A 16,882-nucleotide genomic window follows, 5' to 3' on the forward strand; every position below is an offset into this window, starting at 1 on the left:
TTTGCAGTGGCTCTGCGGTACATATTTAACCAAAGCTTTTCACGGTCGCTGCGGCAAAAGACATTTTTTAACTTTTTTACGGTGTTTTTTTTGTGGGCGCCAACAGAACAGATCTCCGTTAGAAAAAACAATACATTCCCGTTGGAAGTTTGTGAGGGGGACAAAACTACACGCTTTGTGCTTCATAGACAATACTGGCGCTCCTCGGACAAGTTTAAACAAGCATGCTGTTGTTCATCTACAAGTCAAGCGAGCCCCAAATACATTATACGATGTATTGTTCGTGGGATTAGCGGTTCGAGTTGAAGGAACCCGACGACCATTTTCGATAACTGCAGGTAAGCTAGCTGTTGCTAATGCGAAATGGTGGAATTCATATTTTTGCTAAGCATTAATTATTTCCCACCGGACGCAGTTCAACCACCGCTGCTGCTGGGGAAACATTAAGCTGATTGCCTGCAGTGTTTTGGTAACATTTCTCTCCCCAAGGAAGCTCGTTTCTGTTTCCACGGCAACGCCGCTTTGGCGTTTGTCCTCGTGTCTGCTAGAAGGCGGAACCACAGCGAAACCACGGCTCCTCGATTCGCGATCCTTGAGGGAGTCCTTCATGATTCGGAGATGGTAAGGAGAGCTCGGCTGGATCAGGTAGATTCGAATTTCCTAGGAAACGCTACAATCGAAAATGAAGGTTACTTGGTGTTGTGTGATGATAATTGTTTAGCTTTGCATGTCGAGCCAGATGTAAATGGCGTGGTTTATTGTCTGTTTCAGCCATTTCAGGACGGCATATACTACCCTTATAGCAGTGACACCCAGGGGAATCATTCATCAGCAGGGATCCCATCTCTCCTGAATTCCCCACTCAGCCAGCCCTCCGTAAAGGTCCATTCTGCACTAGGCATGGCTCCTTCCAGTGCGCCACCCACCATACTGCCTTTCAGGTTCCGCCAGCGTAGGGAGAGTGTAGACTGGCGGCGAATCCACGCTGTAGATATTGATCAGGTGATTAGCCAACTAGATGTGGATATCCTACAGGAGCACATAAGCACCGTGACCTTCTGCAGCTTGGATGGAGAGCGGTGTCAGCGCTGTCAGAGCCCTGTGGACCGAGCGCTCATCAAGATTCTCCAGTTGGCCCAACTCACTGTCGAATGGCTCCTCCACTGTCAGGAATGTCTCACGCTCAATCTGCAAGCAGCGGAGGAGAGGTTGGCAAGTGCCAACATGCAACAGGAGCAGCTACTGGCCCACTTGAAGAAGCAGGAGGAAAGCATGATGGAGATGACGGCCGAGCTCAAGAAACGGAATAAGATTATACGCAAACAGCAAACCCTGTTTGCTCCACATATCACCAACAGTCAAAAGGTACCAATTCTGCTAACATACTAAATTATTTTTAATTTTGTTTTAACGCTGTTTTGGTGTATTACTAGTTGCATCATTCTCACCCAGTTTCTTATGGTCCCATCTTAGCTAGTGTCTCAGAGGAAAATAGGATGGAATTTAATTGGGATGCACAATAAATTTAAAAAAAAAATCAATATCGTGATTGCCCACACAATATGCATATTGCCAAGCCATGTAATAAATTTCTTATTGGATTGTATGTTTTGATCTGAATTTGACCAATCAAAGCATTATTACATTAATAAGAATACATTGATTTCGCTTATTTTATGTCAGGAAAAAAAATATTGTTATTAGATAATCCATCCATCCATTTTCTGTACCACTTATAATAAAAATTTAATTTCATTAGCCCCAAGATTAACAGAAATGAGACCATAGCTAACACAATTTTTGTGATTGAATTGTAAATGCTCCAGCGCCATCATGTTTAGGAACGTTTAATGGAAGCTTTGTTTTTGGACAGGAAGGGGTATCTTCCTGCTGGCAAGCAGATGGTGGGTTCAGTTGAGTTTTAATCCACTTAAAGGGGTGCTAAATGGCTCGCTGGCTTTATTTGTCCCTTGACATTTTGGTGTAATGTATTGAAGCTAATGTATGCTGTGGTGTGTAATCTATAGCAGAGTGCAATCATATTCCACCAGGACATTTATATCGTAAATTAAAAATGATCCTGTTTCTTAAGTACAGGGCTGCCTCTGACGGGGCCAAGCAGTTGCTAAGGCGACAGATAGTGTGTGTCCATGTGGTTGCCAGGTGTGCACAAGCAGCTCACTAACAGTCGCTGATGAATAATTAATAGAGCAGTGTAGCTCAACCTTTATTGACACATGGCATCCATTAAAAAAAATCTACACATGCACTACACACCACCAAACAAAAATGTCAAAATGTATGAATAATGATCTCATCTCAAATAAATGACTAAATGCAAAATCTGCGCTTCATTAAGCACAGAGCTGGTACTAGCAGGAAGCCATCATTTATTCTGTGGAATGAATTGTCACAGATTGATGCAAAGGATAGCTATATCATTCTGCCTGTCGCTTTGTCTCTATTTGGTGTCCTTTGTAATAAAAAAATTCAGACAAATTAGATGAAATTGGTAGTTTAATGCCCAGCACTATGATATTATTTAAGTTGTATTATTGTGACTGGATTCTTCATATCCTTGATGTTGTTAATTGCTTTGGTACATTATTTGGTCACACAGGGTTGGACGCAGCCTTTTTCTTTATATACCTAAGCTCTCTGTTTTTATTTTGAATTTTTGTATAGAAAGACTTTTACTACGTCACTTCCTTCTCCTGTCTGCTTCTCAGTCCTAATCCTGCACCAATCGTGACATCTATTTTTGCTATATTAACACACCTCCTTTTGTTGTGTTTTAGTGCGCGTTTTGTAAAAAGAAGTTCCTCTCTGCATCATTTCTTCAAAGTCACATGCAGCGGCGCCACCCCGATGAGAGCGATATGCGTAAGTCACATCTAAATTACACAAATACCTTTTTGCTTGTGAAATGATACTTAATTTGCGCTGTCTGTCATTACTGTTTTCATCAGAGTTACAATCAAGCAGTGAGGAGAAATCTCAGATCCAAGCCCTGAAATTGGAGATGAACAGTCTGAAGGAGCAAATTGGTCAACAGCAACAAATATTGGAAGCCAAAGCGGCCGAGGCAAGAGTGCACAAAATATTTCACTGAGGTTTATTTAAAAAAATATTTCAGGACTACCTGATGACAAACTTCCCACAATAATTGTTCTCCACAGAATCAAAAGCTGCAGCGACACATGGAGGAGAGTGAGCTACGTAAGTCAGCTAGCAATCTAGTAGGCAATGGGTGATGATTGTATTTTGTGAAAAAATATTCATAATAGATATATTATTATTAAATACAAAATCCTTTTCAGAGATGCGAGAAAGCGAGAAGAAATCTCAGATCGAAAGCCTCAAACTGGAGATTAAAAATCTGAAGGATCTTATTCAACACCAACACATCATTCAAGCAAGATCAACAGAGGCAAGAAAAAAAGCAACTTGAATCTTCTCACCGTTCAGCCACATTTTTATTCCAGTTTTTGTGCAATTCCAGGATGAAAAGCAACAGTCCAAGGACAAAGACCTGCTAAAGGAATTAGATCATTTTAAAGCGGTAGAGATGGTGCAGATACAAGCCATTCAAAAGCTGGAGCATCAACAGAAACAGCAGGTTTATATGCAAAACATTACTGTCTTTTATATTCTGCAAGTTTATTTTCACTGCAAAGTAATATTTAAAAAATATCATCCTCCAGGACAAAAAATGGGAGGCCAGGCTGGTGAAAATCACAACACATTATGAGTCAGAAAAGAATGACGTACAGTATTTTTTTTTTTGTTTAAAGAGTTTAGTTCCATAACATTTTTAACCAGTCCTGAGAGAAACATTCTCCTTTCAGTTGCAGAAAGAGTTGAAAAGATTGCAGTCAGCCATGTCGGAGAACCAGGAGCTGAGCAAGAGGCAGCTGCAGGAGATGCGGAGGAAGATGCAAGAGAAGGAGCAAACCATCCGGGATCAGAGGGAGCAGGTTAGTATTGCTTCACATTCATCAATGTTGTCCACTGTGAATGTGTGCCAACGCGGAAGCAGAGTGGAAGCACAGCCCTTGTTGAGGATTTCCTGTATTTGCTGCATGAGCTGAGTGATACGATGATAACGTATGCTGGATAGGGTGCTTAATCTCCAGGAAGCTGATACTTTTCCTAGAAGATATCTGCTCCGAATAATGTGCATACATGCACTTCACCAACTACAACATAGGTGCACAAAATTGATGCGATCCAATTTAAATCAGCAGTGCATGTAACGTAATTGCGATGAAGTATGACAATATCTAAGCCGAAATAAACAAGCAAACAACAATTGTAATTTTGGATCCGCGTGTGTACCTAGTGCTGTTGTGTTGCTGGTGAGTGCTACTCAGTGTAGTAATAGATCCAATCAGATTAAAAATGACAATTCATATGATATTTTGTTCTATTCGTCTTGCAGATACAAAATACATCTTCAAACATACCCGCTAAAGCACATAAAGTATCAGGTACAGAATCTAACCCATTATTCCTCATCAGAAAACCACCCGTGTGATCCTAATGCATTCTCAATGTCTGTTTTCCAGTGGTAGGAAGTGCACCAGCTCCAGAGCCTAAACCAAAGAAAGTTGTACTTGGTGAGTTCTGAACCTGAACTGTGAAATAAACATCAACTCCCAGAGTGTCTGAGCATGGGATTTGTTTGCATGAGGAATTATTGAAGGAATACACCTACTCCCCTCCTGTCCCACCTCTCTTATAACCCCTATTTTATCTCCCTGACTTCTAATGACCCACAAACCTACTGTGCTATTAGAGGAGCTCATCTCTGTTCCTCAGCTGGATCCAATACAAGAGCTGTCAGAAGAGGAGGAAGGTAAAATAGAACCTGAAACTCGAGCAGAATTGGCCAACTGCATGTCGTTTGCATGGATCATCATCAGCATCAGTCTGTTGAGCAGCCGTTTTCTCAGCTTTGTTGTGACTGAGACCATCGTTTTTCTTTTGTTCATTTATTCATTATATTTTCCCTGACCACCCAGAGACCTTAAAAGTTGTAACTTAAAGGCACTGAGGGTTACATAAACAGGTCGAGTCTTTTTTGCGTGTTTAGTCGGCCTTCCTCGTGTTACCACCGTTACTGCTCCTCTGAATGTAACGTGGCATTCCACACAGTCCAAATATGTTCAATACGTTCAAATCACACAACATGGCGAAGTCACGCGCCAAAAAATAATAAGCGCTTCTTCTGTCTGTGAATTAATGAGCACCTCCTACTTAAATTGGCATGTGACCAGGGACAAAGAGGACACCTATCTTTCACCTTGGTAACCTACATGCGAGTACACCAAATGACCTTTAAAACTGATAATAAATGGGCAATTCAATCTTTTGACAGACTTGACCACCATCCCTGAGAAGAGGCCAGTGGAGAAAAAGCCTGAACCCTTTCCAGAGAAGAAAGCCAGGGTTCCCGTCAGAAGGAACCCCAATAAGACGGAAATCAAGCGACATCTTGAGCAAGTTGTTTTGACGAAACTGGAGACAGTGGGAGTGAAGCCGGTGAGCTACTGCCCACTTCGCACAATTGTGTAGAACGTATTTGTGGTGTCTTTTGATGGTTGGACCCTTTAAAAATCTATAATTTCTCGAGCTGCAGTGAACGCATCATAACAGCTACAAAAAGAATAAACAAATACTAAGAGTCTATGATTTAAGGGGAAAAAAAACAAAAGATTAAAGATATTGTAAATTGTACATGTGGTATTGAATTGTTCAATTCACAAAACTATAAGGTCTATGAATGTATACATTTGCGTGAGGTAAAATTAGATTTTTCACCCTTTCACATTCTCTGTGCCCCTTTTCTCAGGATCAGAAAAAACTGAAGACCAAAGAGCTCAGGTCAATTCTTGCTAATATACACACAAAGCAACAGAGCCTTGCAAAGAAATTTCCCGACTATTGGCACCATCGTGCGGACATACTTAACACTTTGGAGCAGCAGCTGGCCTTGAAGAAGAAGGACAGCAATCTCCAGTCTTTGGACAAATCCAGACACTCTTCTCAGGGTATGATCAAGTCTTTGACAAGCTTCTTAGCAAATGACATCATCCGGTTTAATTCAGCAGTCACAGTCACACTATTAGTCAGTCTGTGAAAGATTGTTTCTGCCACCCGGACAAAATTAATGCCCTAAGTTCGAGTTAGTGTCAGCGGCTAAGCTGCTTTCAGGGCGGACGTCATCTGTGTTCCTCCTCCGTGTAGTGTTGCAGACGCGCCCTCGATCCAGTAGTCTACCCTCCAAAACATCGCAGGGCATCTCTGAAGCCGTAGCCCGACAAGCCAAGACCCCCCAACCTGCACCAAGAGTCAAGACCACCATCCAACCAAAGACGTCTACACCTAGCCATAAAACTGCTCATAAAGAACACGCTCCCAAGTAAATCCAATTATTTAAAAAAATTGGAATGAAAATCTAGAAATTATTATTGTTGTGTAAGAAATTAACAACGTTGCTTATGCCTCAGAATGCCGCCTTTCAGCTCCTTTGTGGATTCAGAAGATGAGGATACAGACATGGAGGACACTGAGTCTCCTCAACAACAATGGGGCAAACCTTCACACGTCACAACAAATAAGCAGGAAGCAGTTCAAATCACTGCAAGAAAATCCAATTTGATCCAGGCGATGCCAGCTCCAGCTGGTCTTTCATCCTTTAATAGCCAACTTTCTGGTGGTGTGAACAAGACAGCAGCTGTCATGAAGATAGGGAATGACAACCATGATGAGATCTATGAGGATGACTTTTCCGATGTCAGTGAGCTGCAGGAGATTGACTCCAGGCAGCTCCAAAGTTTCAAAGACCAGAATGGCAACGTAGAAAAGACATCCTTCGGTAAAGGTAAGCTGGCCAAGTATTGTATCTATTTAAAAAAATTAAAAAAAATAAACTCATGTTACACTAAATAAATGCAACTGTTAAAATGTTAGATAAATACCGAGCTACTGGCTAATATCCAAAATTTCTTTTTTTTAGAAAACAAAGTGAGTGAGTTGGCAAGGAGAATTGAGAGTCAGGTTGCAAATAAAGTGTCAAAGAAACCCGTAGGGGGCGTGAGCGTCTTGCCAGAGGCCAATGATGAGGTTCACGAGTTCTTGGTGAGACTGACGATGAATATCAATCATGAATATTTCACATTTGGAGAGAGTTAATGTTGGAATATGTTGGACAGTCTTCAGATCTGGAGGAGAGCAGCGATGACGCCCATTCCTCTTTTGAAGACAGACAAGGAAAATCGAAACCCGCCCACAACTCCGGAACAACGGTGAGGAGCCATGACTCACCTAGCACCAGCGTGTGGGACTCCTCCACAGGAAAAGACACGTCCATAGGAAAAGCTCCAAGATCAGGTCAGTGCCAAATCGTCTGTAGGCGAAATGTCATGTGACCAAACCCAGAGAACGGCTTTGCAGGCTTTTTGTGTGTGCCACGATAAACAGTAAAGCAACAAGCTGGATGGTTTAAAGTCAAAATTGCTAGTCTTTTGTTTTGTGCTTGTTAGGTTTGACTGAAGCTGGAACGGGGAGCACCTTGAAGAGCAGTCTGTGTTACCTCAGTGACATCTGTGACTCGGAAGATTTTAATAATTAACACAAATGACACTCCTGATCATCAGACAGTGGCGAGGCTTCTGGTAAATTGCAGAAGGAACCACAAACAAGACACGCCACGTTGTGTTGTCTACAATCACATCCACACCACCGGGCAAACAAAACCGAGAACCTCGATTCCATATATGGAAAACAATATGTTAGCGTAGCTTAGCATTTTCAATATTACCTCATCCCTGTGCCAACGTTTTTGCACATGGTTTCCAATGTGCTTTTTTTCAGATTTCCTTATATTTAGTACACATTACAGTGCTGAACATAATTATTAGACCATCTGTCAAAAAATACAGAAATTATGTAAAAATATGTTTATAGTAAAAACTAGTACGTATTTGTTTTACTGTTTTAAAAAAGGAGCGAGTAATTTTGTGACATTCAACCCCAAACACGATTTCTATTCGAGAATTCAGGTACTGTAATAATCAGATTTCTTAAAAAAAAAAAATGTGTTTTTTTAATTTTCTATATATAAGACTACCCTGAAAACGTAGTCATTGATCACACTTTTTTTTAAAGAAAAATATAGCATCGATAATTATTCTTTGTATCATTAAGATTGATTATCTACATAATTGATATAATTTGAATTACAGAGCTGATTTATAGTTCTTAAACTATTACATAAATTTATTTAGGGCAGTCATCATATAAACCTCATATTGGGTGTTGGTCTAGTAAATTTGTTTAGCACTTTGTGTAATGACACTTGTTTATAATTCTTTGTTAAATTATGTCTTTGTGAATTTTTCTATAGAGAAGTATTTTTACAAGCTATACAATATTTATTAATTAAGTGAGGAATACATGTCTGTTAAGAAACTTAAAAAAGCTCTTAGAGAAAAAACATCACAAGGGTTTGCTATTGTTTTTACGTGTATCTTCTATATGCCACGTTTTAGTGGTGGAAAGGCAGAGCGTGTTCAGATTCCATGACTCTTTGTTCCTCCTGTCTGTGCATCCGGCCATCCAATAGCTGACCAGACTGCAAACTAAAACATTGATAACAGAGTTCAATGTTGCTAAGTAGATTGTGTTTGCAGATACTAAGTCTTTCAGAAGTGATTGTCACAGTTTGAGAAAGAAATTTATCTTTATAGCACACTTATAAAACCAACCGCAGCTGAAACAAAGTACTGTACAATGTCAAAAATATAAACATTTAAAAAGAAAACACACACACACACACAAGCAATAATAATTTTTATAACAATATTGTAATTTTTAAAGCATACTCTGCTGTCCTACGGGCTGCTGATCTTAACATGCATTTACAGGTTGCGACAAGAATCCACTAGCTTGTGCGGAAAAGAAACTGGGTATGTTACATAAAAATCTAAAAGGGGAATTTTCACAAATGAATATGACAAACCGCAGGGTTTGACATCAGGGGACAGGAGAGAAACCAATCACAGCTCAGCTTCAGAAAACTGGTTGGTCGTGATTAGTTGTGCCTACAACCTGACAACTGTGATGTCATTTTTAGTTGACAGCAAGTGAGGTGGATTTTGCAAACTGAATTTATATTCCACAAATGAAACATTAATCACAACACTGTTTAGACTATTTGGGTTACACAGAACATATTATAACAACAAACATTTTTATATGGTGTATTACAATAAAGCGCTGACTCATGTTAGAGGGAAATCCTTTTTGTCTTTCTTTTTGAACACAGTGACTGAAATGAAATTTAGCTCGATATTTCTTTTGTTTATTAAAAAGGCCAATCCCTCTGGTCTTTTCTCAATACAAGACAGCCATACGTATAGTAACACATTTTGCTCAGACAAAGTCATCCCTGCTGAAGGTGGCAGTCGTCTTTGTTGCCGCTCTGCCTTGTCCACCCTTCCTACCCTCATAAAACAGCGGTGGCCCCAGAGTGACCCTGGAGGATGTAGGTGGGAGCATATATGTCTTTCGGGTGCGGGCGGTGGCATATGTGGCTGGTCTCCGTGGTCTGTTTGAGGAACTTAACACCGGAAACAAAAAATGATTGCATCAAAAAGCCTTTTCAAATTGGAAATTTTGTTGTGTGTGCATTGTTTACCTTGATGGAAGACCTTCTTTTCCAGAGAAGTAAGTCAACACGGTACCACCGGAAAGCAAAAGGATGGAGCCCCCCCAGCCTATGAAAACTGCAGCTCCAATCTCAAATCTGAATATTGATTTGAATACGTTAATAGGGATCTTTTACATTTCTCTTTCTCATCAGACATACAGTACTTACTTTTGCGCCCTGAAATTTGGGTCAAGGAATTCAGTGATCACCCTGTTGGCCCACCAGGAGTAAGTGATCATACCACAGAAGCCTAGCACAAAAATAGCCCATTTCTCTGAAATCCAGTTTGTCAACGAGAGAAGTCAGTCATCTTTTTACACTTGGCTAATAATCAAATTTACCTGAGGCAAGATAGGTGATTCCACCTGCAAAGGTCACTCTTGAATTTGCAAGCTCTGATCCACCTATTTTAGTGCACTTCATGCCAATGAGAGTGAGAACGCCACCAAAGAAGCCAGTGATGACCGCGCAGACTGCCAATGCTCTACATGCATGCAGGAATGCTGCAAAGACACATGATGACTTCCAAGAACATGTCCTGTATGTATAGGACACTTATCTTTCCCAGTTAACAGTGCAAGGAAATATTCTGAGATTTTCTTGTGATGATTACAAATTGAATTTATGCAATTTAGAGGTAGTAAAATGCTTAATTTGCATTTTTTTTTAAGTAAAGATATTCTTAAATCAGCATAAAAAATAGGTTGAAGGACACATAATTTTGTCTTTAATTCAAATTTATGTTGGTCAGTCTAGTGTGTAAGCTTTATTTGAGTTGCAATTGGAGTCAAGCATTTGTTTAAGGTTCTCACCCGATGTGTGATTTGTTGCCAGTATCTTACCAGGCAGGGCCAACATGGAAGGGTAGTCTTTGCAGTCGGACACCCCTGTGGTGTCTGAGATGCAGTCCCTCCACAGGTTGGAGTAGTAATTGGAGGTGGTCAGGACAATGCTGCCCACCTCAGAGAAGGTCCAGTACTCCGTGGGAAGGGTCGAGCACACCAGGATCCAGCCGCAAAGGCAGGACACAAAGCAGCCAATTTCCGTGTACATCACCACCGTCCTGTACTTCATGGTGAGCGCCAACCATCAAAAAGAGGAGAAACAAATGGAAGTTTTTCTCTGTAGCTTCTGTGACACTGCAGAGCTAGAGCTTTGACTGCATTTTGTTTTCCGTCTTATCTTTTTGGACAGTTTTGCCCAGTCAGCATCATTTGCTTTCCCAGAGCTCAGGTCCCCGAATGATGGCTACTTAAGTCATCTTTTGTTTGCCTGCATGTGGGACTTGTGAGACAAACTGGACTAACCAGACTAAAGTTGCTACTGTCATGGTTTGTAAAGTTAAACACCCACTTCTGAGTTGCGCATCCGTTTTCTCGGGTGAGCTGTGGCCTACCCCAATTAACTAATTTTAAAAGCAAGCCAAGTCATTTTTGTTTGTAATAATTTCTTGTATTCATCTCCACTACATGGTATTCAATCTAATATTGTGTTTGTCTACTGGGAGCAAAATAAAGTTCAGTGTCTTGCTCAACGTCACTTTGACATGATTACCGGGCTTGAGGATTGAACCCACAACCTTCTAGATTGGAGATTGATTTATTTAATTTATAAAATTTTAATTCGCCTAATAACAAGAAACATTTACAATGGGCAGTTTGTTGAACTTATGTCGTCATTAAAGCATGACCTATGATTTTTCCTACACTCAAATTTGCACATTTATTATGATTTGCTGCTTCAACATTAAATTCAAAGTAGTTCAATGTTTACATTAGTTGCAATACAACAACTTATAAAACTAGTACAAAATATAGACGTGTATTCAAACATATTTTATTTTAATCACGGGATATTCTCGCATCTCGGGTGAAGGAAAAACCCACTGCCAGTTCAGCAACTTTGCCGGTAGGGGGCACTGCCTCAATTCATCACCGCAAATCTGCTCCGTTTTCTGGGCGACGAATAAGGTGCTCTTTAAATCTAGAGCAGGTGTTGTCAATCGGTCCATGCATGTCTTGTATGATTTGTTTGTTGAAATAATGCATGCAGTGTACACAAGTAGGAGTCAAATTTTGTGAAACAGCCCGATAAATTGTTGTATATTATACGTGCTAACTCTGACAATTGTTTTTTTTTTTTCTCCAGGCTGCGAACCAAGAGAGATTCCTGCACTGAAGGCGCCTCCTCATAACATAATGTTTTTAGTTGGGGAGAAAAATCAAATGTTCTTTGACAAGTGGTGGATTTTCATCTCCTAAAATTGGTCTAATTTAGTTTGTTTTCATTCTATAAACTCCCACAAACTTTGTCATACAAGTCTTAACCTGGTTTTAATTGCCTAGTCTTTGTCTTGACTGGGGGACTCAACTTGTCATGGCTTGGTGTTGACGTCTTGGTCAAAGGGTTTTTACTGCAACATAGCTGGGTCCATTTACTCCATTAAAAAATAGAAACATGTCGTAAACAGCGTTCCAGCCTTAAGAACAGCGCCACACTGGTCTTCTGAAGTCATTAATGCAAGTCTGTGTCACTCAAATATAGGTGTTCTTTAGGAACGCCGCTGTCTGACTCCTCGAGCCGCCGGACAATGACGTCATACGACTGCTGCGGATGCTACGTGACCCGGACAGTGCTGATGCACTGGATCTGGACAAGAGGCCAGACTCTGAAGCTGACACTGAGCCGGCAGAATTGTTTGTTCGCATCGTGCTTGACCCGCGCTCTGATTGGGCTGAGCTTCCAGATGTCAATCCCGAAGAGATGGCGGACACGTTGGAAGGCACGGATGACAGCTCGGATACAGAGGATGCTTTGGACTTGGAGGTGATTCCAGATACTGAGGACAGCTCTGTGGTGGACTTGGTTTTGGGGTCTTTTTCCACATCTGGTAATTTTCGGACAATCACACTGCATGGAAAGAGAGGCACAGTTTCTCTGTCACTCTCTCTTTCTCTCTGTTAATAATTTCTTGACACACTAAAACAAATGAAAATGATGTGTTGTATTGGCATCGTGTTGTTGATTCTTGACTCACGTTTGTACTTGTCCAAATAGTGGCCTGCACACGGACCACAAATAGAAAACACCTCCCGCCATTTGAAAAGCGGAGCCAACCCAACCAAGGAACAGCGGGGTGCCGAGATCAAACCTAAGATCATTTAGGAATGGGATCAGTGTAAAGTCAGTCTGTTCAGTATTTAAGATTTTACTTACCTAAGTCCAATAAAGTTTGGGTTGAAGTATTCTACTGAGACATATTGTGCATAAACAGCATATCCACTTGTGGACAGTGAACCTACAACAAGATAAGAAAAATATTTGTTAATGTTAAAATATTAGACATAACTATCACTTTTATACCACAGTTAAGCCACAACCATAATGTTAAACATTTTGTTTAATTAATAGTTCTCACAACATGAATAAAAGCTCAATACTAAATATTTTGAATCAAATTTCTAGTTATATTACTGGATCTTGATAGATATGCAGATATTATTTATTATACTACATTAGCAATAATCTAATCTAATCATGATAGTATTAAAATGAGACTATACCACTGATTATGTGGCACCAACCGCCAGTGTAGATCTTCTTGTATTTTGACTTGTCTTTCCCGCCTATGAAGGTACACTCCATGCCCAACAAGCTGACCACAAAGCCCAGCATGCCCAGGGACAGAGCAGCCATCAACAGGCCTCGCACAATCTGAATGTGTCCTGGAATCACACCACAAGACACATGACTTAGCAGTCAGGTTCAGAGCGAGTTGGAAGTTTCTCAGATAGCGCGGTACCCACCTTCCACGGACCAGAGCACAGGGAAGTCGTAGCAGTTACTAACAGCTGTTGAATCTGTAAAGCAAGATCTCCACAGACTGGACCAGTACCAGGCCACCTTCAAAATGGAGGAGCCTCCCATGCCCCCGACAGAGCTGATCTTCCAACCCTCCATGGCCATGGTGCAAGCCACGAAGATCCAACCCAGTACTGTCATCAGGAAGCCCCAGATCTGAACCACTCGAATCCGCATCCCTGGTTATTTCCTTTTCGCACTCACCTTTTTGGTAAACGTTTATTTCCTACTGCAGAAGATGAATGTTGAGCTTATATCCAAATACCAACAACTGCTCATTTTAGGAAATGGAATAAACTGAGTGGCTCGCAAATACAAGGCAGGGTTATGTTGTTGTTGTTCTGCAAGTTTTAACATGCGGGTGGGAGATAAGGGTACCTCGAGTTCCCATTGGTACGAATGACAGTTGCCAGATTAGTACCTGGGCTCTGGGTGCTTGTCTAAGCATACATCTCTAATTACCAAAAACTGAAGAGCCAAGTCAGCAGATTTGGCAGATTGTAGATACCTTTTTATTTATTGCCTAGGGTTGATCATCCATATTCGGTCTAGTTTTACCAACAACTGTGCAAATGTCTGCCACAATGACCTTAGCGTGTTCCAGCCGAGGCTGCTTATGGCATCAGTCACTGCAACCTCACTGTGCCTGCGCTTCCATAATTAAAACACATTCCCATAACGGCTTAATGCCGAGGTGATGTGGGCAGTAATTCATACTCTGTCATCAACAATGAATTGGCCAGAGTGACTATAATGGGCTTTAGAATAACAAAGTGAAGCTTACTTGACCTGAAATGACTGTCAGGAATTTTATTCCAAATTTTGGCTTCATTAAAGGCAATGAAGTGTGTATAAAATGTTTTGATTTTTTTAGTGTTTAAATATTTTAAAATCCCGCTGCTAATTTCAATGACATGAAAGAGATACACAAACATAAATGTTTCTACTTTTTTGGGGAAGAAGGTGAAGTACTGTTCTAAGCGTGAGCCCACGTAAAAGCACAGGAAGAACAGTTGCGTTAAAATTGGTGCTTTAAAAGAATATCAATCAATCAATTAAGCTTTATTCATAGGGCACTTTTCATGTTTACAGCTCAAAGTCCTTTACAAATTCAAATCAAAGAAAGAATACAGACAAAATATGAAACACTTGAAAGTAAGAAGTCCAAAGTGTAGAAATACCCACAATTTTGCCCCGAAGTCATGTTTTCTTTTGTAAAATGCATGCTGGTATTTAAAAACACAATGTCACCATTCTGCAATGCCACGGACACCCGACACTTGTTTATGAATTCAGTGGAACGTGTCGGGCACTGGCTAAGCTTCCTCTTGATGATTATTCAGAAGTGTAGATTGATGGTTGATTGGTGGGGAAACCTCCTGTCAAGTGCAGATTGTCTGCGGCTTCAGATATGACCCGGTGGTCCGTGGAGGTCATATCAGTGAAGATGGATACCATGAGAGGCCTTTGATAATATTATTAGAAGCTCACCTATCAAAATTAAGTCTTTTGTATTTTAAGCTGCTGTCATTGTGATAGTGCAGATGAATGAGGAATAATAAGGAAGAATATGTGAGGCAGGTAGTAAAGGTCAGCTCAATAAAGATGAGAGTTGGAGTTTGAATGCTGATTCGTACCAAATGAAATTTGACCAGCAATTTTACACATAGGCGTTTCTTCCAAATTTCCTGGATGGCTTCAAAAACTCTCTTTGCAGGCTGCTAGTGGCCTTGCTGCCCTCGCCGTGTGTGTGTGGAAACACAGCAGCACCCCTTGAGAAGTGATGGAGTCTGCAAACACCCGAAGAAATGAAGTGACATGAATTGCAATAGAGACAACAGACACCGAGATGCTTTGAACACTAACTAAATCTCGCTAATTAACCCTCATTTACATCTTTGGTGCTCTTTTGGCTCCATTCAGGGTTAACTGTAATTCCAATAAATACCTAACGTCCTGCTCAACCTCCAAAAGTCTAAGTATGTCCATCAGATTTCAACCAAAACAAAACATTGGCCACTAATCAGGTTAATGTGGTTAATGTGTTCCTGAGAATTGTTGCTGAATGAGGCCCATTGTTACCAGTCAACTTGCCTGACGCTCGAGCCTGCTGACAGGGAGAGACAGAAAATCAAACCTCCCAAGATGCATAACACAGATCCCGCCCAGCCGATGAAGAGCGCCGCTCCCAGTTCAAATCTGCCAATGACATCAATTAGATATTTAGAACAGGACTGTAATACAAGTCACCCGAGTTCTTGTACTACCTACTTCTGGGCAACAAAGAGGGGGTCGAAAAAGTCGGTCGTGATCCTGTGAGCATATATGGAGCAGGCGGTCATGCAGCACAAGCCTGCGGAGGCAAATAAAATTGTAATTCTGTGACTTCAAATTAGGACTAGAGGTGAAGAGTATTTTTTTGGGGAAAGTAGGTTTTACCGCTGAGGATGTACTGGAAACCCGCAAAGACTGCCAGGCGAGTTTTGATGTTCTCGGAGCCTCCTACTTTTGTGCACTTCATTCCAAGCAGGGCAAGTACGGCACCAAAGAAACCCAGACACACCGCTGCAATCATCAGGCCCCGGCATACTTGGATGTAAGCTTGAAAACAAGGACAGAGAAGCAGGAAGAGGTATGACATCCATCACAAGTCAGGACCAGAATATGAACTCAACTCACCATCCAGAGCCAGCATGGAGGGAAAGTCCTTGCAGTTAGACACACCTGTGGAGTCGGTCACGCATGTTTTCCACAGGTTGGACCAGAAGGTCGCTGTAGTAATGACCGTCCCGTCCACCGAGGAGACCTTCCAGTAGTCCGTAGGAAGTGTAGATGACACCAGGATCCATCCGGAGACACTCAGGAGAAATGCAACAATCTCCGTTGCCATGGTGCTCATTGTTCCTTGGCCTTTAGATCCACGGATCAAATCAGGCTCTGAACTTTTTTAAGGCTCCTGCTGGTGAGACGCCCTCCGCTCATAATTGACTGAGCAGTTCTGGGCGGGTAGGTCCACTACCTGTGCATCAAGGCAGATACTTGATTACTTGAGGTTCTCGTGTGGGTGGCTGATATTCAACAAGTAGTTTTATGTCATTGGACTTCAGGCATGCATAGAGCTCATCACTCCACAAAGTGTTCATGGGGTCTACAGCAGGGTCAAAGGAAGTTATTAATTGACAGGATCTGAGGGGGTCCCTGACAGGCAGAAACACATGATGGGGAAAAGAGATAGCCTGTTATCATAGTGGCAGACTCGCTGCACTCAGTTTACAACACTAGAGCGCCATCAAGTGGTAATCCGCA

General features: G+C 41.3%; 4 protein-coding genes across 7 annotated transcripts; 1 reads left to right on the forward strand and 3 right to left on the reverse strand.

The window, feature by feature from the left end:
* Positions 1-499: 499 nt before the first annotated feature.
* Positions 500-9,295, forward strand: dzip1 (DAZ interacting zinc finger protein 1). Of its 4 annotated transcripts, none has more exons than XM_049753147.1 (19): positions 500-621; positions 772-1,365; positions 2,799-2,883; positions 2,970-3,085; positions 3,180-3,219; positions 3,321-3,430; positions 3,503-3,619; positions 3,705-3,767; positions 3,849-3,977; positions 4,442-4,490; positions 4,569-4,619; positions 4,799-4,858; positions 5,381-5,544; positions 5,855-6,053; positions 6,250-6,424; positions 6,513-6,886; positions 7,022-7,143; positions 7,218-7,395; positions 7,548-9,295. In XM_049753147.1, exons 1-19 carry the CDS (start codon positions 619-621, stop codon positions 7,634-7,636), a joined length of 2,718 nt encoding a protein of 905 aa, XP_049609104.1. In that variant the 5' UTR covers positions 500-618; the 3' UTR covers positions 7,637-9,295. The 4 variants fall into 4 exon arrangements, with proteins under 4 accessions (XP_049609104.1, XP_049609103.1, XP_049609101.1 ...); XM_049753146.2 differs by having other exon boundaries at positions 517-645; XM_049753144.1 differs by having other exon boundaries at positions 619-1,365.
* LOC125988236 (claudin-10) lies at positions 8,728-10,926 on the reverse strand. The gene is made up of 5 exons (XM_049753151.2): positions 10,558-10,926; positions 10,057-10,218; positions 9,884-9,965; positions 9,704-9,811; positions 8,728-9,625 (listed from the first exon to the last, which is right to left on the reverse strand). Exons 1-5 carry the CDS (start codon positions 10,787-10,789, stop codon positions 9,439-9,441), a joined length of 771 nt encoding a protein of 256 aa, XP_049609108.1. The 5' UTR covers positions 10,790-10,926; the 3' UTR covers positions 8,728-9,438.
* An 860-nt stretch (positions 10,927-11,786) lies between these two features.
* cldn10e (claudin 10e) lies at positions 11,787-13,877 on the reverse strand. The gene is made up of 5 exons (XM_049753152.2): positions 13,522-13,877; positions 13,279-13,440; positions 12,932-13,013; positions 12,753-12,866; positions 11,787-12,625 (listed from the first exon to the last, which is right to left on the reverse strand). The coding sequence occupies exons 1-5, from the start codon at positions 13,751-13,753 to the stop codon at positions 12,250-12,252; spliced, it is 966 nt and encodes a 321-aa protein (XP_049609109.1). The 5' UTR covers positions 13,754-13,877; the 3' UTR covers positions 11,787-12,249.
* A 740-nt stretch (positions 13,878-14,617) lies between these two features.
* cldn10a (claudin 10a) lies at positions 14,618-16,592 on the reverse strand. Its single transcript, XM_049752988.1, has 4 exons — positions 16,256-16,592; positions 16,016-16,177; positions 15,848-15,929; positions 14,618-15,775 (listed from the first exon to the last, which is right to left on the reverse strand). The coding sequence occupies exons 1-4, from the start codon at positions 16,473-16,475 to the stop codon at positions 15,655-15,657; spliced, it is 585 nt and encodes a 194-aa protein (XP_049608945.1). The 5' UTR covers positions 16,476-16,592; the 3' UTR covers positions 14,618-15,654.
* Between the last annotated feature and the right edge of the window lie 290 nt (positions 16,593-16,882).

The sequence above is a fragment of the Syngnathus scovelli genome, chromosome 2 (assembly GCF_024217435.2).
Source record: "Syngnathus scovelli strain Florida chromosome 2, RoL_Ssco_1.2, whole genome shotgun sequence".
NCBI classification, from domain to species: Eukaryota; Metazoa; Chordata; class Actinopteri; order Syngnathiformes; family Syngnathidae; genus Syngnathus; species Syngnathus scovelli.

What these genes read in the sequence shown, in the direction of transcription:
- LOC125988236 (XM_049753151.2), bottom strand. Translation starts at nt 10,789, where the DNA reads ATGAAGTACAGGACGGTGGTGATGTACACGGAAATTGGCTGCTTTGTG. An exon ending in AATCACCTATCTTGCCTCAG is followed by an intron (nt 9,966 to 10,056) that starts GTAAATTTGATT and finishes TTTTTGTGCTAG; the next exon opens with GCTTCTGTGGTATGATCACT. An exon ending in AAAGAAGGTCTTCCATCAAG is followed by an intron (nt 9,626 to 9,703) that starts GTAAACAATGCA and finishes TCCGGTGTTAAG; the next exon opens with TTCCTCAAACAGACCACGGA.
- cldn10e (XM_049753152.2), bottom strand. Translation starts at nt 13,753, where the DNA reads ATGCGGATTCGAGTGGTTCAGATCTGGGGCTTCCTGATGACAGTACTG. An exon ending in TGTGCTCTGGTCCGTGGAAG is followed by an intron (nt 13,441 to 13,521) that starts GTGGGTACCGCG and finishes GTGTGATTCCAG; the next exon opens with GACACATTCAGATTGTGCGA. An exon ending in CCAAACTTTATTGGACTTAG is followed by an intron (nt 12,867 to 12,931) that starts GTAAGTAAAATC and finishes AAATGATCTTAG; the next exon opens with GTTTGATCTCGGCACCCCGC.
- dzip1 (XM_049753144.1), top strand. Translation starts at nt 619, where the DNA reads ATGGTAAGGAGAGCTCGGCTGGATCAGGTAGATTCGAATTTCCTAGGA. An exon ending in TGGAAGCCAAAGCGGCCGAG is followed by an intron (nt 3,086 to 3,179) that starts GCAAGAGTGCAC and finishes TGTTCTCCACAG; the next exon opens with AATCAAAAGCTGCAGCGACA. An exon ending in TAAAGCACATAAAGTATCAG is followed by an intron (nt 4,491 to 4,568) that starts GTACAGAATCTA and finishes TCTGTTTTCCAG; the next exon opens with TGGTAGGAAGTGCACCAGCT.
- cldn10a (XM_049752988.1), bottom strand. Translation starts at nt 16,475, where the DNA reads ATGAGCACCATGGCAACGGAGATTGTTGCATTTCTCCTGAGTGTCTCC. An exon ending in CTCCATGCTGGCTCTGGATG is followed by an intron (nt 16,178 to 16,255) that starts GTGAGTTGAGTT and finishes CTTGTTTTCAAG; the next exon opens with CTTACATCCAAGTATGCCGG. An exon ending in CCCCTCTTTGTTGCCCAGAA is followed by an intron (nt 15,776 to 15,847) that starts GTAGGTAGTACA and finishes TGTCATTGGCAG; the next exon opens with ATTTGAACTGGGAGCGGCGC.